The sequence below is a fragment of the Euprymna scolopes genome, chromosome 28 (genome assembly GCF_053919585.1).
Source record: "Euprymna scolopes isolate OS-2025 chromosome 28, ASM5391958v1, whole genome shotgun sequence".
In the NCBI taxonomy this organism is placed as follows: Eukaryota; Metazoa; Mollusca; class Cephalopoda; order Sepiida; family Sepiolidae; genus Euprymna; species Euprymna scolopes.
In genome coordinates, this window is record NC_136509.1 from 47033309 (window position 1) to 47050886 (window position 17578).

At 35.2% G+C, this 17578-nt stretch overlaps 1 protein-coding gene and 1 pseudogene across 1 annotated transcript in view; both read right to left on the minus strand.

The window, feature by feature from the left end:
* Nucleotides 1–2350: 2350 nt before the first annotated feature.
* Nucleotides 2351–17578, minus strand: part of LOC145249589 (uncharacterized) — a 65593-nt gene continuing 50365 nt past the window's right edge. Inside the window, exons 2-3 of the mRNA XM_080111294.1 lie at nt 6329–6457; nt 2351–2718 (exon numbers count right to left, since the gene is read on the minus strand). Of these exons, the coding sequence (XP_079967420.1) occupies nt 2597–2718; nt 6329–6457 (251 nt within the window). The 3' untranslated portion in view covers nt 2351–2596. The remainder of the gene's footprint in view (nt 2719–6328; nt 6458–17578) is intronic.
* Nucleotides 14540–14666, minus strand: LOC145249839 (U2 spliceosomal RNA; annotated as a pseudogene).

Sequence of the window (17578 nt, forward strand, 5' to 3'; positions counted from 1 at the left end):
ATGCGTCTGGCTGAAACTACTGTCAATAATTTTCCCCACTTTTTATCTGTGCCTAAATCCAAACGTAGATTCCATGAGCAAAGCTTCTTTCTTAGAACTGCATGCCAGTGGAACTCTCTGCCGCTTGCCTGTTTCCCACCTAACTACAACTTGGACGTCTTCAAGTCCAACATAAACAAACTCCTGACAAACCGCCCCCTTAAGTAAGACACTTTATCAAAACCCCCAATACTAATGATTACTACAATACTATCTCATTGATTACTGTACACGCAATAACCCTTATTCCTGAGTGGCCTTCGGGCCTTTAAAAGAGTGGTGACCCCCATGTAAAAAACACACACACACACACACACACACACACACACACACACACACACACACACACATATATATTGCCCCTTTCCCCTGTTCTCGCGTCAAGCATTGTCATAAGTGATGTTACTGGCTGCTTTCTAGTGTAATGCAAAGCTCTTTGTAAAAAAAAAAAAAAATTGGGCACTGTAAAGCAGCAGTAATTGTTTATTTATATAAATAGACATTGTAGATATCATTTACGAGTTTTTCTTTCATAGCCTAGTGAAAAAAACTGCTATCAAATAGATTGTTGAAGGTTTGATTTGTGGCTTGTAATTGGTGCTAGTCTAACTGCACTGATTAACAAAACAGTCTGCTTGTGCATGATTATATGTCTATAATATAAAAGGTAAAATGTGTGTGTTTGTATGTCTGCCAAAAACTTTCATACACATATGACGGATCCTGACGAGATCCATATCGTTTTGAAGCTTGAGCGACAAATATCGAAAAACTGGTTGAAAACATTAATTCCTTCACCCTCAACCCTTAATTCCAATGCTTGCGGCTTTCAGTTGTGCAATGGACGTATCAGCTAAGACGTTAGGGTTTTTTTTTTCACCTTTTTTTTCTCCTTCGCATTGCGGGTTCAAGCCTGCCTACCTTCTACCATCTTTTTTTTTAACACCTCTCTCCGCCTATACTGGCTTTTTTTGTTATTTCGACCCTCTCACTACTACCACTTTTTTCAACACCCACACCCCAGGGTTCCTTACTAACTCTCCACACCCGGGCAATGTTGGGTACCCCTGCTAATCTAATATAGAAAAGACAAAATGTGTATATGTGTGCATGTGTGTGTTTGTATGTCTTGCAAAAAACTTTTGACAGACACGTTGGAACATAACAATATCAGTATCATTTTAAAGTTTGGTCTCCTGGACGACAAATATCAAACAATTGACCAAAGACATTAATTTCTTCACCCTCAACTAAGCAGTTTTTTACAAGGACGTTTTTTTTCTTTTTTTTGTCGACATTGCAAGTCATCGTCTCCTTTCGATTGACTAGCCTTAATTCCAATGCTCGCAACTTCCAGTTTCGCAATGGACGTATCAGCTAAGATGTTAGGTCTTTTTTTCATCTTATTTTCCTCCTTCACGTTACGGGTTTGAGCCTGTCTGCCTACTACCACATATTTTCTTTTCTTTTTTTTTTTTACTCAACACACACCTCCAAACACCCGGGCAACACTGGGCACCCAGGCTAGTCTTCTATATATAAAAAAGGCAAAATATGTGTTAGTGTGTGTGTGCGTGCATTTTTTGTGTATTTCCTGCAAAGATTGGGGGGGGGGGGTTCTCGGGGGGGGGTTACTATGTCTCAGAACTTTTTATATACTCCTTAGATAATAATATCTACGATTTACAAAACGACGTCTCAAGTATCTTTTATTTCAGCGACATTTACGTTACAAAATTCGCGCTGTGAATTCATTTTCTCTACTACTACTACTACTATGGCGTGGTTTGACCTAGAAAACTATATGTTGACATTCAACCACCGGCAAAGGTTTCTTTCAGGGGAGGGGGGGTCTTCATGGGCTTACTACTTTTCAGAACTTTTTATATACCGTCTAGATCATAATATCTAGGATTTGCAAATGCACATGACATCTAAATTTATTTACATCGACTTTTTTTTTCTTTTTTTTTTTTTTTACATAGGCATCACCACTTATCAAGGCCAAGAGGCCACTCAAGGATAAGGGTTAAAGAGTGTACAGTAGAAATTGGACATTATAGTAATCATTAGTAATGAAAATTTGGTAAAGTTGATAACTTATATGGAACGGCTAATCAAGAACTTATTTACGTTAGACTTGAAGACAACCATATTGTAGTCAGCCGGAAAGCAGGAAAACGGAAGACAATTCCACAGGCGTGCAGTTCTAAGAAAGAAGCTTTGTTCATGGAATCTACGTTTAGGTTTAGGCACAGATAAAGAGTGGGGGGAATTATTGATAGATAAAAACAGTAAAAAATTATAAAAATTATTTTGCTTGAATTTTTATTAGCATCACTTTTTTTTTTCAGAATGTTTTTAAGTGTTTGTTTTAAAAATTGAAAATTCCGACTAAGGAGAATTAGAGAAGACAACTGTCTTTACTTTTCTTTTTTGTTCTTTATTTTTTTGTTTTTATTTATTCTAGAACAAAAGGAAAAAGAAATTTTGACAAAATATTTCTACTAAATTGTCCGTTCCATCATTTTCTTTAATTGCTCTTTTGTGTCTCTGGTCATTGGCCCCTGTTTCTGTAGAAACAGTCCTTGTCTTGTTTAGCCAAAGCACACAGTTCCCGCCATGGCATCACAACACCAGAACCACGTTTCGACAGACCGCGGCCAAGACGTCCAGTTTCTGGAAAAAAAAAGAAAATGAGTCAATCAGACGAAATCAAAACTGCACGCAGAAAATAAATATATTATAATACAATTTTCTACAATCTAGAAATATTATTTTAATCAGAGTTGTTTCCCTTGAACCATATTCAAGTTATCTCCTTTAAAGTATACTACTCAACCAGAGAATGAACTCTCTGATTCTGATATCCAAAAAGATTCAATCAGATTAATTGAAAGCTTAATAGGAAAAATAAATATGTTGCAATACAATTTTCTACAATCTTTTATATATATATACTATAGAGTCACTGCTTACCAAAGCTGGAGGCCACTCAAGAATAAGGGTTGATGGATGACAGGTGAGACAACACCATGATGATCAGTAATGGTGGAAATTGGATGGAAATTAATTATTTAAGAGAACGGCTCATCAAGAACTTGTTTACATTAGACTTGAAAACGATCATGCTATGAAGCAGCTCTGCAATATTGTGTTCCATCATAGATGAGCATTTCTGAAAAAAAAGCTCTTTTCATGGAATTTTCGTTTAGTTTTAAGCACATATAGAGGATAGGGGAAATTGCTAATTGCTAGTTGGGCGTTTGCTGTGAATGCCTTACAAGGGGAACCATAGAGTGAAATAGAATGCCTCTAGAAAGCTTCTCATATTCAGAGCTATTTCCTTTGAACCATATTCAAGTTACCTCCTTTAAGCTATACTACTCAACCAGGGAATGAACTCTCTAATTCCAGAAGCTAACAAGAGGAAATAAAGACTAAACGAAGAGAAGAAATAAACATGCTATTGTAGAAATTTTATAATCTGGAAATCCTTATTCGTTCAGTAAATAGAAAGTTGATGAGTACAGTTTCCACTTGTACGCAGTAGATAGCAAGTCATGATGTCGAGATGAGCTGACATCAACAGGCAAAGAGGCCCCAATAAACTATGTAGATGTGAAAGGGTCGTTTTTCACAATAGTGTCACACACGCACTCAAAGTCCACCTGATATAAATGGAACGTGTTGGAGTTTGTGTTTTCTTTTATCTGTTTTGTTTTGTTTTGTTTTTTTCTTGTGAGCTAGTGCGCCCCCTTTGACAGTCGCCAATATGTGAGAGATGATGACACGGCCAGAACAAGAAGAGGGGAAGGAGAAAAAGATCACAGAAACAGCATTGGGCGCAGTTGTTGCTGGGAGGGTGAGCATGTGGTCTCACACTAGGTCCAACCTTCTTTCTAATGTCTATCAAAGATCTTACAGCTACTATTCCGAGATCACTTGTTGACATCGATGCAGATGACACCATTGTCTATGACAACACTTCTGAGAGCAATAGTGATCGACATCGTACTGATCCCTCTCTTCCGATCTGAAGTATGTGGTGGAATTGGAGAATAGTGGTTTGTTACTTTTGACATCTCTAAAATTAAGATGCTATTCTTTCATCATCAGTGTTCAGATCTTTGTTTTGTTTTAATTGAAATGAATCATTCTTTCCTTGAGGAAGGCCCCCCTGCTTTGATAAACTCCAAGGACTGGCTTTCACTGTAGACTTAAAATTGAAGACTTAGATCAAATCTGTTGCTAATATTGCTGTTGTAACAGAGCACATATGAGTGCAGTGGAAAAATATCAGCAGCAGTTATAAGAAAAAAAAAGCACATATGCTAATTAGGAAGTGTGCGCGAGCAGGCGTCTGAAGAAAGAAAACAAAAAGGACATCGGGGAAGAAGAAAGAGTGCAGTTGGAAAATATGGACGTATAAGAAATGGTTGTCTACGACCGGCATATACTGAAATAGAAGTGAGAGACTTTTAAGCTGGTGTCAAGACGGGGAGAAAGAAAAACGGTAATAAACGACTTGTGTTAAACAAAAAAAAGAAAGAAAAGCCAAGCCAGGTTTATTTATTTTTGTTTGTTTGTTCCTTTTTTATGGTACTTGACGGTGTGGGGCACTGAGAGAGGTTTGAACTGTAACGGATATGGTTCGAGCGTAATGATGGTTGGAACATAATACTGTTCTGAAAAGTATCTGACGCCTGATGCAATGCTTCATCTATATAAGAGTCAGATGCGTCCTAAGATGGAATACTTCTACCACATCCAAAGAGGTGCCGCTCAGAGTATTTTTTCTTCTTTTGACAAAGTACAAAATCGTCTTTGAAATCCGGTGAAGAACTATTTTTTTCTCTTCCTTACAGAATTTTCCATTCTTTTACGTAAATTTTAAGCTTACGTGAAGATTTCCAATTCTAACTTTATTTTTGATATGTATGAAGTAGTTACAGTGTAACCCGGATATAAGAGACTTTTACCGCGCCCCCATAATCTCTCTTATATCTGGATTATATTTATATCTGGGTTCCTTATATTCGAGTTACACTATATATTAACACAGGCTCTAATTTGACACCAAAGAAAATCTCTCTTATATACGTTTTTCTTATTTCGTGTCTCTTATATCCGGGTTACGCTGGATATATGTATGTATAATACAAGGTTCCGCTGCTCCTCAAATGCCACCCATGATATCGTTGATAAAATCACACTCCTCTTACAGTCTAACCATATTTGGTACAAATAAACCTATCTCTAACTTGTCCACCAAGATTCAATGATTAATGTTCAACAGACTTTATTTTAATCCCCTTAGAGTTTCATTATCAATATTATTTCTCTTCCTATTATTGTGGAAACGGGTGGGAGGAGCACAATTACATGGGATCAAGAATGTCATTGTGCTTTGTTCTACCCGGCGTTGTCTATTAATTAATGTCCCTCTATCCAGTTTGATTTTTCAAAGGAGCATCTCTTTTCTGCATGCATTCTCTTCAATATGGGTTGGGTAATCAATCTACCCCTGTATGGTAACACTCCAGAATATCAGAGGGAGGCTAGTAGTTGTTACACCTTGCTCAAGGGTGACCTGGAACTGTAAAAGGTACGGGCATTTATCACTCTTAAATATTATACATACTTGCTTACCTAAATGCATACGACGCCTAGTGTTCCCAAATGGTCACCCATCTGATACTGGCTAGGCTCAACATTCCTTAACTTCAGTAATCTAATGAGAACCGGCGTGTCAACGTGATTATGTCGTGTAAGTTTGTCAGACTAATTGACAATTTTGCACATCATATCTATCTATCTATATCTATATCTATATATATATATATATATATATATATATATATATATATATATATATATATGTGTGTCGCTCCCCATTAAAAGGGGGTACCAGATTGGTCAATGGGAAAATTATTCCCAACAAGCATTTAGGTAAAAATGCACTTTCGTATAAATACGTGAATTCATTCAAGAAAGTATCGCTAACAAAAACAAATAAAAACATATATATATATATATATATATATATATATATATATATATATATATATTCAAATAGATATTGAACGGTGATAAAAGAAAAACTGTCGGATATTCAGAAATGAAACTTGGTGGACAAGTCAGACATAAACTGAAATTTATTTGTATGAAATATTGTTGGATTGCAGAAAGGATTAGGGATTTTATTAAGGGTTTTACGATGGCATTTTGCACGGTGCGGTTCATCCGATAATATGTAAAAATAAAAATATAATCAATAATGACTTACTATCGTTCATGTATGATGACATATCTTGTAAGTTAGAAAGTGATTTGCTGATTATGAGGCTGTCATAAAGGGGGTCCAGCATGTTCATGAGGAGCGGTCGTTTCTTCAGGGGTTCCTCATCGAATTGCCCTGAAAAAAAAAAAAAAACGAAAAGGAATAAATCAGATTCGAAGTGTATACATATCTTAGGACTCTAAGAAAATAATCTCGGTTGGTGGGCCTTTAATCTTGGTCGTTATTTCCACGTTTCGGCCGATGCAACCTCTGACCTTCAGGTCCATCTTTTCGAATTTGTGAATCTTTTAATAGAACTCGAGAACCTATACTTATTTAATCCACGGGGCAAGATTGTTCTCGTCCCGTCAGCCGTGACCAGGCAGAAGTGTTAATTATGATGAAGCCTCAAACTTTATTACAGGCGAAAATAACTAAGAATAACAAAGTAATGCAGTGTCACGATCCGCGATCATGACAGAAAGTATTTTATATTTGGAGTCCATACATTGGCTTAGTCAGTTTAGGTAACAGCGATTTTAGGTGTGGCATATTTGTAGGGTGTCAGATGGCACTAACCCTATTCGGGTTTAACTGGCTTCCTCCAAAGGAGGAAGTTTCATGGGAGTATGAAATTTACAAGCTGTCCCCAGTCGCATGTATATCGCTGTCAGGGGAGACGACAACGTTAGGTTTTTGCAACTCTTGCAGGGAGGTGTCGACATCGTCCTACATACAGCGCAAGGAATTCCGAAATTGGTCACCTATTTTAGTAATGACCAGGCTCAACGTTGCTTAACTTCGGTGATCTGACGGGAACCGGCGTGTCAACGTGATTATGCCGTATATATATATATATATATATATATATATATATATATATATATATATATATATACAGAGTGTCCATAAAGTCTATGTGCACATTAAAAAATTTATAACTTTATTTCTATTGCAAATACAAATAATCGGTAAAATGGATTTGAAAGAAGTAAATCTCTATGTTTTAAGCTTTTATTGAAATTTTATTTAACTTCCCACATGCCCTCCATCATTAGCAATACAAAGGGTAATACGATTTTGCAGTTCACGAAAAACATTTGCCAAATGATTAATAGTAATGCCTGAAATCACATTAGTTATTCTAGCTTTCAAATCTTCCAATGAACTAGGTTTGGTTGCATACACAATTGTTTTCACATGTCCCCATAAAAAAATCTAATGGAGTGAAATCTGGCGAACGTGGAGGCCAATGAAATGGTCCACCCCTTCCGATCCATCTGTTAGGAAATTCCTGATTTAGAAACATGCCGAGCAAAATGACAAGGAGCTCCATCTTGTTGAAACACTGTATCATATTTCAAGTTTAATTGTTCAAGTTACGGAATAACGTAATTCTGCAACATATCTAAGTAGCTGTCACTGTTAATAACACGATCTTCCAAAAAATATGGCCCTATGATTCGATTTATTCCCAAAGCACACCACACATTAACTTTAAGAGAGTCCCTTTCATGTTCAACAGTTTCGTTTGGGTTTTCAGTTCCCCAAATTCGGCAATTATGCCTGTTAACCTTGCCACTAATGTGAAATGTTGCTTCCTCAGAAAACAATAAATTACTCACAAATGCATCATCATTGCAAAGTTTTTCATTGAACTGGTGACAGAAAGTTAGCCGTGCATAATAATCCTCTTCTAACAACTGTTGATGTAAATGAATTTTGTTAGCTTTCATATGAAGTTTTGCCTGCAGAATCTTATGCACAGTAGACTTTGGCAATGCTCCAATGATGCCCGTCTTACAGACTTTCTTGGACTTGCAATAAAGGATTCTTCTATGGAAGCAACACTTTCGTCACTGACACATGGCCTTCCAGACCGTGGTTTATCATGGACAGAGCCTGTCTCTTTAAATTTTTCCATCCATTTAAAAATGGTGTTCCTATGAGGCGCTTTTTTTATTGTATTCAATTCTAAACTTTCTTTGTACAGCAATAGTAGATTTCAATTCAGCCAACCAAAGGAAACAGTTTACTTTTTCCTCAATTGAGGCTATGCGATCAAATTGATTCTGAAAAACAAAAGAAAATATTTTTTACTTATTTTTTACTTATCTAAAAATTGTTATGAATTTTGTGGTGAAAAATTATTCAATAACTATACTTAAAACTTGATACATGAAACTTTATAACATTTTTTACAGATTATTTCTATCGCAAATATAAATAAAGTTATAAATTTTTTAAAGTTTTGAAATTTTAGATATAGATTCCTTGGACATGGATCTAACTTAATAACTTGATTTGAGCTCAAAACAATAAATGTTAAGGGGTCATAATAGGGGTCAAATTAAAAAAAATTGACCGCTTTTTTTTTTTTTTTTTTTTTTTGGCTCAGCATACACCTCCAAACACTTGGGCAACGCTGGGCCAAAATGCTAGTATATCTATAAAAGTGAAAGTGTCTGTGTGTGTGGGGGGGGAGTACATTTTCCTACGTAATAACTCTGTCAATTTTTAGTCTACAGACTTGAAATTTGATATACGGAGTATTGAGATTTGGGAAAATCGATGTGATCCGTTTTTGGCCAGAAATTTGGCGATTAAGGGGTCAAAGTTCAACGATTTGACTTTTGAGAACTCTACCAAACTTCTCCGACAATTTTCGGTCTAAACATTTGAAATTTTAGATATAGGTTCCTTGGACATGGATCTAACTTAATAACTTGATTTGAGCCCAAAAATAATAAATTTTAAGGGGTCATAATAGGGGTAAAAGTTAAAATAATTGACCTTTTTTTTTTGTTGCTCAGCATGTACCTCAAAACACCCGGGCAAGTCCGGGCTGGAATGCTAGTATATCTATAAAAGTTAAGGGGTTATAATAGGGGTCAAATTTAATAAATTGTCCGTTTTTTTTTTTTGCTCAGCATATACCTCACACTCGGGCAATGCCGGGCACCCATGCTAGTATTTTATATATATATATATATATATATATATATATATATATATATATTTATTTATTTTTTTTTTTAAACCGTAATCTATGGTTCGGAGCCCTACTCCTCTTCAGCGTAGCTTGACTGTTGGTAAGATTCGAACCTTGGACCTTATGTATTTCAGTCCAGCGCCCTAATCCACTCCACTATGATGCCATAGACGAGTTACTGCTTCGTTTTTATCGTTGATCTGTTTTAGTGGTTTTTGTTTTGATTTTTTAAACGATAGTAATGTTTATGTCTCCGCCTTGAAGAACGGGTGTTTATATATATATATATATATATATATATATATATATATATATATATATATATATAAAAAGTAGAAAAATTCAAGATATTGTAGGATTAAATTTACGAAATAAAAGTGAAAGTTTCCTTACTCCATATAGTTTCAAAGAAAGGCTTTCTCCTCAGAGAAAAATAGGTCAGCAAGTATAGATAAGTATCAATTATTTAATTCTTTTTCTTGTCATATTATGTGTGATTTCGGAGTTAATGCGGTTTGGGGTTAGTTTTTCTTGAGTGAATTTAATTTTCTAAGAGTGCCACGATTAATTGAAAATAGGTAGAGTTTTAGTCGAAAGTTTATCTGTCGGCTAATAGTTTATATATTCTGTTTGAAACCGAGGAAAATATTGATTTTATAACATAATTAGGGTTGTTTGAAAGTTTATGGACATAGAAGAGAGATATGTTATGATTCTCAAATTAAGTTTAGAGTGACGTCTTAAAAGTTTGTTTTCTTATCATGGTCTATAATTATGGTGAGGTCGAAGTTATTGAAAAAGGGGTGTAGATTCTTATTATATTCCCTAGGTTTAGCTCTAGTAATAAGGAGCGTGTCATTTCTATACTGCCCTCTTTGATTAGATTTAAATACGAGTCCGTCCAAAGATGGAGTACTGCTGCCACATCTGGGCCGAAGCTTCTAAAAACAGCCTATTCTGCCTTGATAAAGTACAAAATAGACTTAGTGGGAGATGCCCTTTTCTCTTAGTGGGAGATGCCCTTTTCTCTTCCCTGCAACCTCTCTCCCACAGAAGAGACGTTGCGAGCCTGACTTTGTTTTATCGTTATTTCCATGGCAAGTGCTCGTCTGACCTCTAATTTCTGGTCACCCCCCTCGCAATCTTTCACGATAAACACCCGTCTAGCTAAAACCACTGTCAGTAATTTCACCCACTCTTTATCTGTGCCTAAATCAAGACGTACATTCGATGAACAAAGCTTCTTTCTTAGAAGTGCACGCCTGTGGAACTCTCTTCCGTTTGCCTGTTTCCCACCTGACTACAGCTTGGATGTCTTCAAGTCCAATATAAACAAATTCCTGATTAATCGCCCCCTTAAGTAAGACACTTTATCAGATCTCCAGTACCAACTATTACTACGATATTATCCCATTGATTACTGTACACACAATAACCCTTACCCCCGAGTGGCTTCCGGGCCTTGATAAGTGTTGATCCCCACGTTAAAAAAGGCCGACTAACTCACAGAGTCAGAATATCCCATGAGAATATCAAAGTTATTGGGTATATCCTTACTAGTCCAAATGTTATTGACAAAATGTAAGAGGGATCGTCTAGCTAAAATGATTAGCTTAAGTTGTGTGTGTGCGATCGGTGCATTTTTGCAAAGATAATGGCCTTATTTAGGAGGATAAGAGAAGTTGGCTGGTTTATAACTGAATATGAGCATTGCCAAAGAGGGAGGGATACTTTTTTCCTAATTCATGGGATGATTTTGAAAGCGGAAGTTACAAAGCGGATGGACGATTTAAACACCAAAGCAAACAAGCTGATCTGAATATTATATATATATATATATATATAGGGTGTCCCAGTAAAATGTATACACTCTTTAAATGACCATAAAACCAACATTTATTATAAGAAACATTATGCATCGTGGACAAACATAGAAACCAGCTAATTATCGAAAATGTTCAAATTATTGGCCATTGTGGTCCATGAACAGCTGACAACGCTCAATTGGTATGTTGACTCATCTTCTTTCAATGGTTGCTATTTATTGTAGCTCGTTTTTCTTAAACATCTCTTGGGGACATGGTATTCATGTAGCAAGTTGAGATAATTTCAAGAGTGTATACATTTTATTGGGATACCATATATATATATATATATATATATATATATATATATATATATATATATATATATATATATATATATATATCCCGCGTTCGAGTTTATTGCTACTTGTTGGTGTTGTTCTTGAGTGTTGCATTTTATGTAATATTTTTTATTGTAAAAGAATTCTATATTTGAATGAATATTTAAACGTCATCGATAATATTCTCTTTTATACATGTGTGTGTGTGTGTGTGTGTGTGTGTGTGTGTGTGTGTGTGTGTGTGTGTGTGAAAGAGGGAGAGGTGAGGGATAGAAAACTTTGGATTGAAATTTGTACAAACTTACTTTTTCTTGAGTTGAACAATCCTATCGAAATCCATTGGGTGACCCAACGAATCACATCTTTTCTAATCATATTTCAAATGAGTCTTTTTGTCAGTCAGCCTAAGACTGAAATCGCATTTACTTTAGCATGTGAAGATTAAAACTGATGCGCCATTTTTTTTTCTTATCGTTAAGCGCGTAGTTGTAATATACACACACGGTGTCTAAAAAAATGTGCACATGTACTCACACTTCAAATGACAATTAAAACCTTTATTTATGAACATAAAATGAAATGGAATAGCTTCGAATACAGAAGACAAATGTAATCGAAGAAGCATGTCCGCAAATGTGTAAATTAGTGACAATTACTGTTCAGACAACACTGATAACAATTTAAGTACGAGTTCATTTTTTTAGACACCCTGTAGTTTAAGAAGAATTTTTCTTGATTTTTTTTTCGGGAATTAAAACCTGAAATCACTTTGTCATTTGATCCGAATTGTTTTTCTTCAGTCGCGAAAAAAAAAAGCCAAACAATTTCCTTTTAACGGTTTTCTTCCATGTCACGGAATTAAACCAGTGTTTTGTTGTAACTAGAAAATAAAGTAATTCGAAAAAAAAATGACAAAAATAAAAAAGATTTAGAATCTGCCATTTGATTATTTGATCGTGTAAAGAAAAAGAAAACGCGAGAAAACATTGGTGTTTGTAGATTTGTTTGTCAAAGTTGCCATTCGCCTGGAATTTGATGAAAGGGATAGACCGCGTCCATTTTGTTGTTGATAGCGAGAGACGAATATAAATGAACAATCGGTTAAATACGACACGGCCGCCCGTCGTCGGGTGATACAACACTCTTGAGCGGCTAGAAAAACGAGCAACAATTTGCTAAACCACGACCTCTGAAAAGCAGGCATGTCCAAAAAGTCTCGTTTATCTGCTGACGTCAGAGCTGATGGTAATAAATCACGCTTAAGCAGATTAAGAAGACGCTTCGAAAAGAACGGTTACACACTACATATAGACATATGAGGGCGGTAATTTCCCCTTAAATTATTGTTGTGATCCTGGAAGGACACAACTCGATAATTAATGGAAACAAAATATATTGAACAGAAAAACAAATACAACAAATGAAAAGTGCAAAACTCGCGCATAACCCGTGTGCTAACACCAACAGACACATTCTCCTGGTTTTATAGTTTATTATTATCCGTAAAGTGTACACACCACAAAAATTATTTAATCTTTGATTTAGTAAATGTTTGGTATTTAAAAAGAAGGATACTGTTGGTTTTCTCGGCAATTGCTTTACTGTATGAAAATATGTAAAAAAATATTTAACAATTAAAATAAAAAACGAATTTTTGTTTTTAAAATCCATGAGGCAACGCAATTTTTATTTACTTTAAACGCAGGAAAAATTACATTAAATTAATTCTTGTTTTTCTATTGAATAAAGTTCGGTTTCAGTATAAATGGTGTTCTCTATTTTTCTCTTTTTATAGGCAAAACGAATTTTTGTTTTTAAAATCCATGAGGCAACGCAATTTTTATTTATTTTAAACGCAGGAAAAATTACATTAAATTAATTCTTGTTTTTCTATTAAATAAAGTTCGGTTTCAGTATAGATGGTGTTCTCTATTTTTCTCTTTTTATAGACATGTTTTAAAAAAGTTTTTATTCATTATTGACACTCTGTTCCACAATTTTTTTCATACCACGTACATGACGTCATTTTCAGTGAACAGGCCTGATTTACAGAGGAAAAACGCGGTGACGATCGAAGATAATGGAAGATGGTGCGTTTCGTCAGAGAAAAAGAGATAAATGACCATTTTTATTAGTGGGGGGAGGCTCCGTCCACATTCATTCATTACAGTTTGGCGAAAATTTCGCATTTATAGATGGAGAAGGGGGAGGGTATTGAAACACTTGACAAGGAGGACGAGAAGGAGGAGTAGAAAGAAGAGAAAAGAGGGCGTAGTAAATATAGGAAAAAGTGGGAGGTTTAGGTAGGAGTTTCGAAGTCGAAGACAAAGATGTAAGGAAAAGAGAAAATTGAAAAGGGGTAAATGTAAGAGGGAGCGAGAGTGGTAGTAAAAGGCAACCAAAGAGGATAAGAAACGGGGGACGAGAAGGTCAGAATAGTAAGAAGGAATAGTTGAGAAGAAGAAAAAGAACGGGAGGAGTGAGTAGAATGATTGACAATAGAACGAGAAAACTGGAAGAAGAAGGAAGAGGGGAATAACAAAGTAGAAGAATAAAAGTGTGGGGAGTAGAAAGAGAAAGAGGAAGAGGATGAGGATGAGGATGATTGAAGAGGAGCTTAAAGAATTGAAGAAGAAAAGGAAAAAAAAGAAACGCCGACATTTTAAAGGAATTAAATGATCCCGGAAAGAAAATATAAATAACAGAATTGATAATAAAGAATTAAAAGAAAAGGGAATCACAAAAATTATGAAGAAATGATAGGAAAAAGGATAAAAAGAATGACATTATAAGAAACAAGGCCGATAGCCATTAGTCGTGTGCTCTCGTGTAATGAATGAATGCGTGAATGTAGGATTGGTATGATATTCTTAAAGATAAACAAAAATGACCGAAAAATCGGCTGAAATGACTTAAATAAATAAAAAGTAAATGACTTAGAATGACTTTAATGAACTTAAGGATGAATTGAATGGCCTTGAGAATGTCTTGAATGCTTCAAAAATAACTGGAATCCTTCAAAAACAACTTGAATGATCTGGATAATGACTTGAATGGCTTTGACACTGACTGGTTGTAAAGTGGGTGATCATTTTATATTAAATTAATACAGAAAAGTGATCCTCCATTTTATATCACAATAAGTACAGCATGTAGTAAAAACAGATACTACACTTTGATCTTGGCCAAAAGGCCAAGAAAAGGGTATTTATTTGCTCCACTACCGAGCAAATTTAGCACAAGGCCGATTTTTAATGTGAGGAGTGAAGGGGAAATGGGGACCAACTCCACGGGGAGTAGGGGAGCTGGATAGTGACAATTGGTATGAAGGGTTGCCCCTACATTGACAAAGGTCTTATATGTGGGATTGGCCCCACATATGGTCTTTGCTTGCAGTATCTGGCGGACAGATACTACACTTTGATCTTGGTTAAAAGGCCAAGAAAAGGGTATTTATTTGCTCCCCCACCGAGCAAATTTAGCACAAGGCTGATTTTTAATGTGAGGAGTGAAGGGGAAATGGGGAGTAGGGGAGTTGGATAGTGACAATTGGTATGAAGGGTTGCCCCTACATTTATCAAGGTCTTATATGTGGGGCTGCCCCCACATATGGTCTTTGCTTGCAGTATCTGCCGGAACAGATGCTACACTTTGATCTTAACCAAAACGGCCAAGCACAAAAGTGTTACGGACAGACCGACCGACAGACCGACGGAGTGACTTATTGAGTCGCTTGCACGCGACTAAAAAGAAAAAAAAGATGGTGACATTGAAAAGAAACAATACAGAAATGTGAAAAAAAGAAGGAAAGAAAAAGAAATGATGAAATAATTGATGCAAACAATCAAGAAAGAAAAGAAATGACAAAAAGAAAGACTGAAAAAAAAAATGTCGATAGAAAGAACAAAATGAAAAAGAAATAAATGACTAAAGGAAAATAGAAATCAAGAAAGAGAAAAGGGCAAATCAAAAAAAGAATTGCATAAAAAAAGGAAACGAGATGTCAAAGCAAAGAAAAAATGATAAAAGAATAAAACACGAAAGAAAATACAAAAGAATTAAAAAGAATGATACAGAAAAAAACAACAGAAATGACGAATAAACAGAGAAAATAAATATCGATAAAAGAACATACGGGGGACAAAATAAACAATTATAAAATATAAAAAAAATATAGGAATAACAAAATATAGAAAGGAAAATAAATGAAAAAGGAACAAAAAAGAAAAAGTAATGAAAGAAAAATAAAGAAAAAAGAAATGACACAATGAAGAAAGAAAAAATGACAGTGAACGGAAAGACGGACAGAAAAGGAAATGGGAAATGACGAAGTAAAAAAAAAATGAAAGAAAAACAAAAAGAGTAAAGAAAGAAAGGTCGGAAAAGGAAATGATAGCAGAAAGAAAAGGTGATAATAAAAAAGATAAAAAAGAAACGATAGAACTGAGAAAAGAATAAAAAGAAAGAAAAGGAAAGGACCAAAGAAATAATGGAAGGCAAAAAAAAAATGAAAATGATGCAAACGGAGGAACAACAGACTGAAAACAAATTGCAATAAACAGATATACAGAAAAGTAAATACTTAAAAACAAAAGAAAGAAAGAAAAACAAATGACAAAAGAAAAAGAAAGGACAGAAGAAACAATAAATGAATGGAAAGAAACTGGATGAAAACAGTAAGATCTTATAAGGAAAGAAAGCCAGAAAGATAAAATAAAAAATACATAAAAAGCAGAATAATGAAGGAAATTGATTGTAAAAGAAAATGAAAGAGAATAAGTAAACAAACAGAAATAAATAAAAAGAAACGATAGAAAATAAAAGAAAGAAAAAGAAATGGCAAAAGAAACAAATACAGAAATGTGAGGAAAAATGCAAGAGAAAAAGAAACGAGAGTAAAACAGGAAAGAAAATAAAAATACTGATGAGAGAACTACTCTTTTTTTTTCTTGTGACAAAAACAAAAAATGAAACAAAAAAAAAGAAAAAAAAAGAAACCAGCTCTCAAATAAAGACTAAATGGTTCCATGTGATTCCAACATTGGAGCCCACTTTTACGTCAACATTATTCGCGCCTTCACTCTTCAAAATGACTGACACAGGGAATCTATTCAACACCGCTGAGGTTCTCTACTTCACTAAGAACGTCTTTATTTAGTTGTGACGCTTGCAGATGTTTGCACAGCAATTAACGAGCACACCGTTCGGTTTAAGATTACAGATCGCGGGATGTCGTCCGTTGCTGCTCGTTCGCAGCGGATAAATGGATAAACGTCCATATCTATTTTGATTTCTTTCCAAAACATAAAATGGCGAAAGGTACATGGATTTCCGCAACAAACGTTCGATCAAATGCTTCTTTTGTCTTAGATACATTCACGCATCTCTGTGGTAAGCTTCTATGGTCTGTCGACCGAAATGTCATACTACACTGTGAAAAGGTACTAAAGGCCGAGAATGAACTGGCATATATTAGTGATGAAACGATTCCAATATTTTATCCGATTCCGATACAATTACCAATTTCAATTTTTTTAAAACGTCTAAATATTTAATAACTAGCAGGACCCGTTAACCGGTGTTGCTCGGTGGAAGCATGTCCCCTCCTCGTAAAAAAATAAACTACGGCTGTTGTTGGTGACCATTCCCCAACGTTCTAATGTTAAGGAACGGGTTTCGGAATAGACACCTCTAACCTTCTCATGGTAAGAACGTCGTATGGAAGGGACACGACTAACCTCACCATGGTAAGCACGTCTTTCGTAATAGATACCCTATTTTATGAGTGGGGGGGACTGTCAAAGTATTTGCCCCAAATTCACTCTTTATACATGTTGTCAGCATAACTTCTCGCAAGGACTATAAACAAAAAAAAGTGAGGTTGAGTGGCAGTGTCGTACGGAGAGAAGTACACTTTTTATCGAGCGTGTGTAGAACAGTGAATTACAGTGCAAAATGCATGCCATTATATCTCGAAAAGTACTTGTCTCCACCAAAGTAAAAATAGATTGTCTTATTCAGCATAGTCTAAAACATATAGAAGTCGTCAGTTTAAAGGAAATGGTATAGTTAGTGCTAAGGTAAAAAAGTACCTAAAAAATTAAGAAAAGTTAATGTC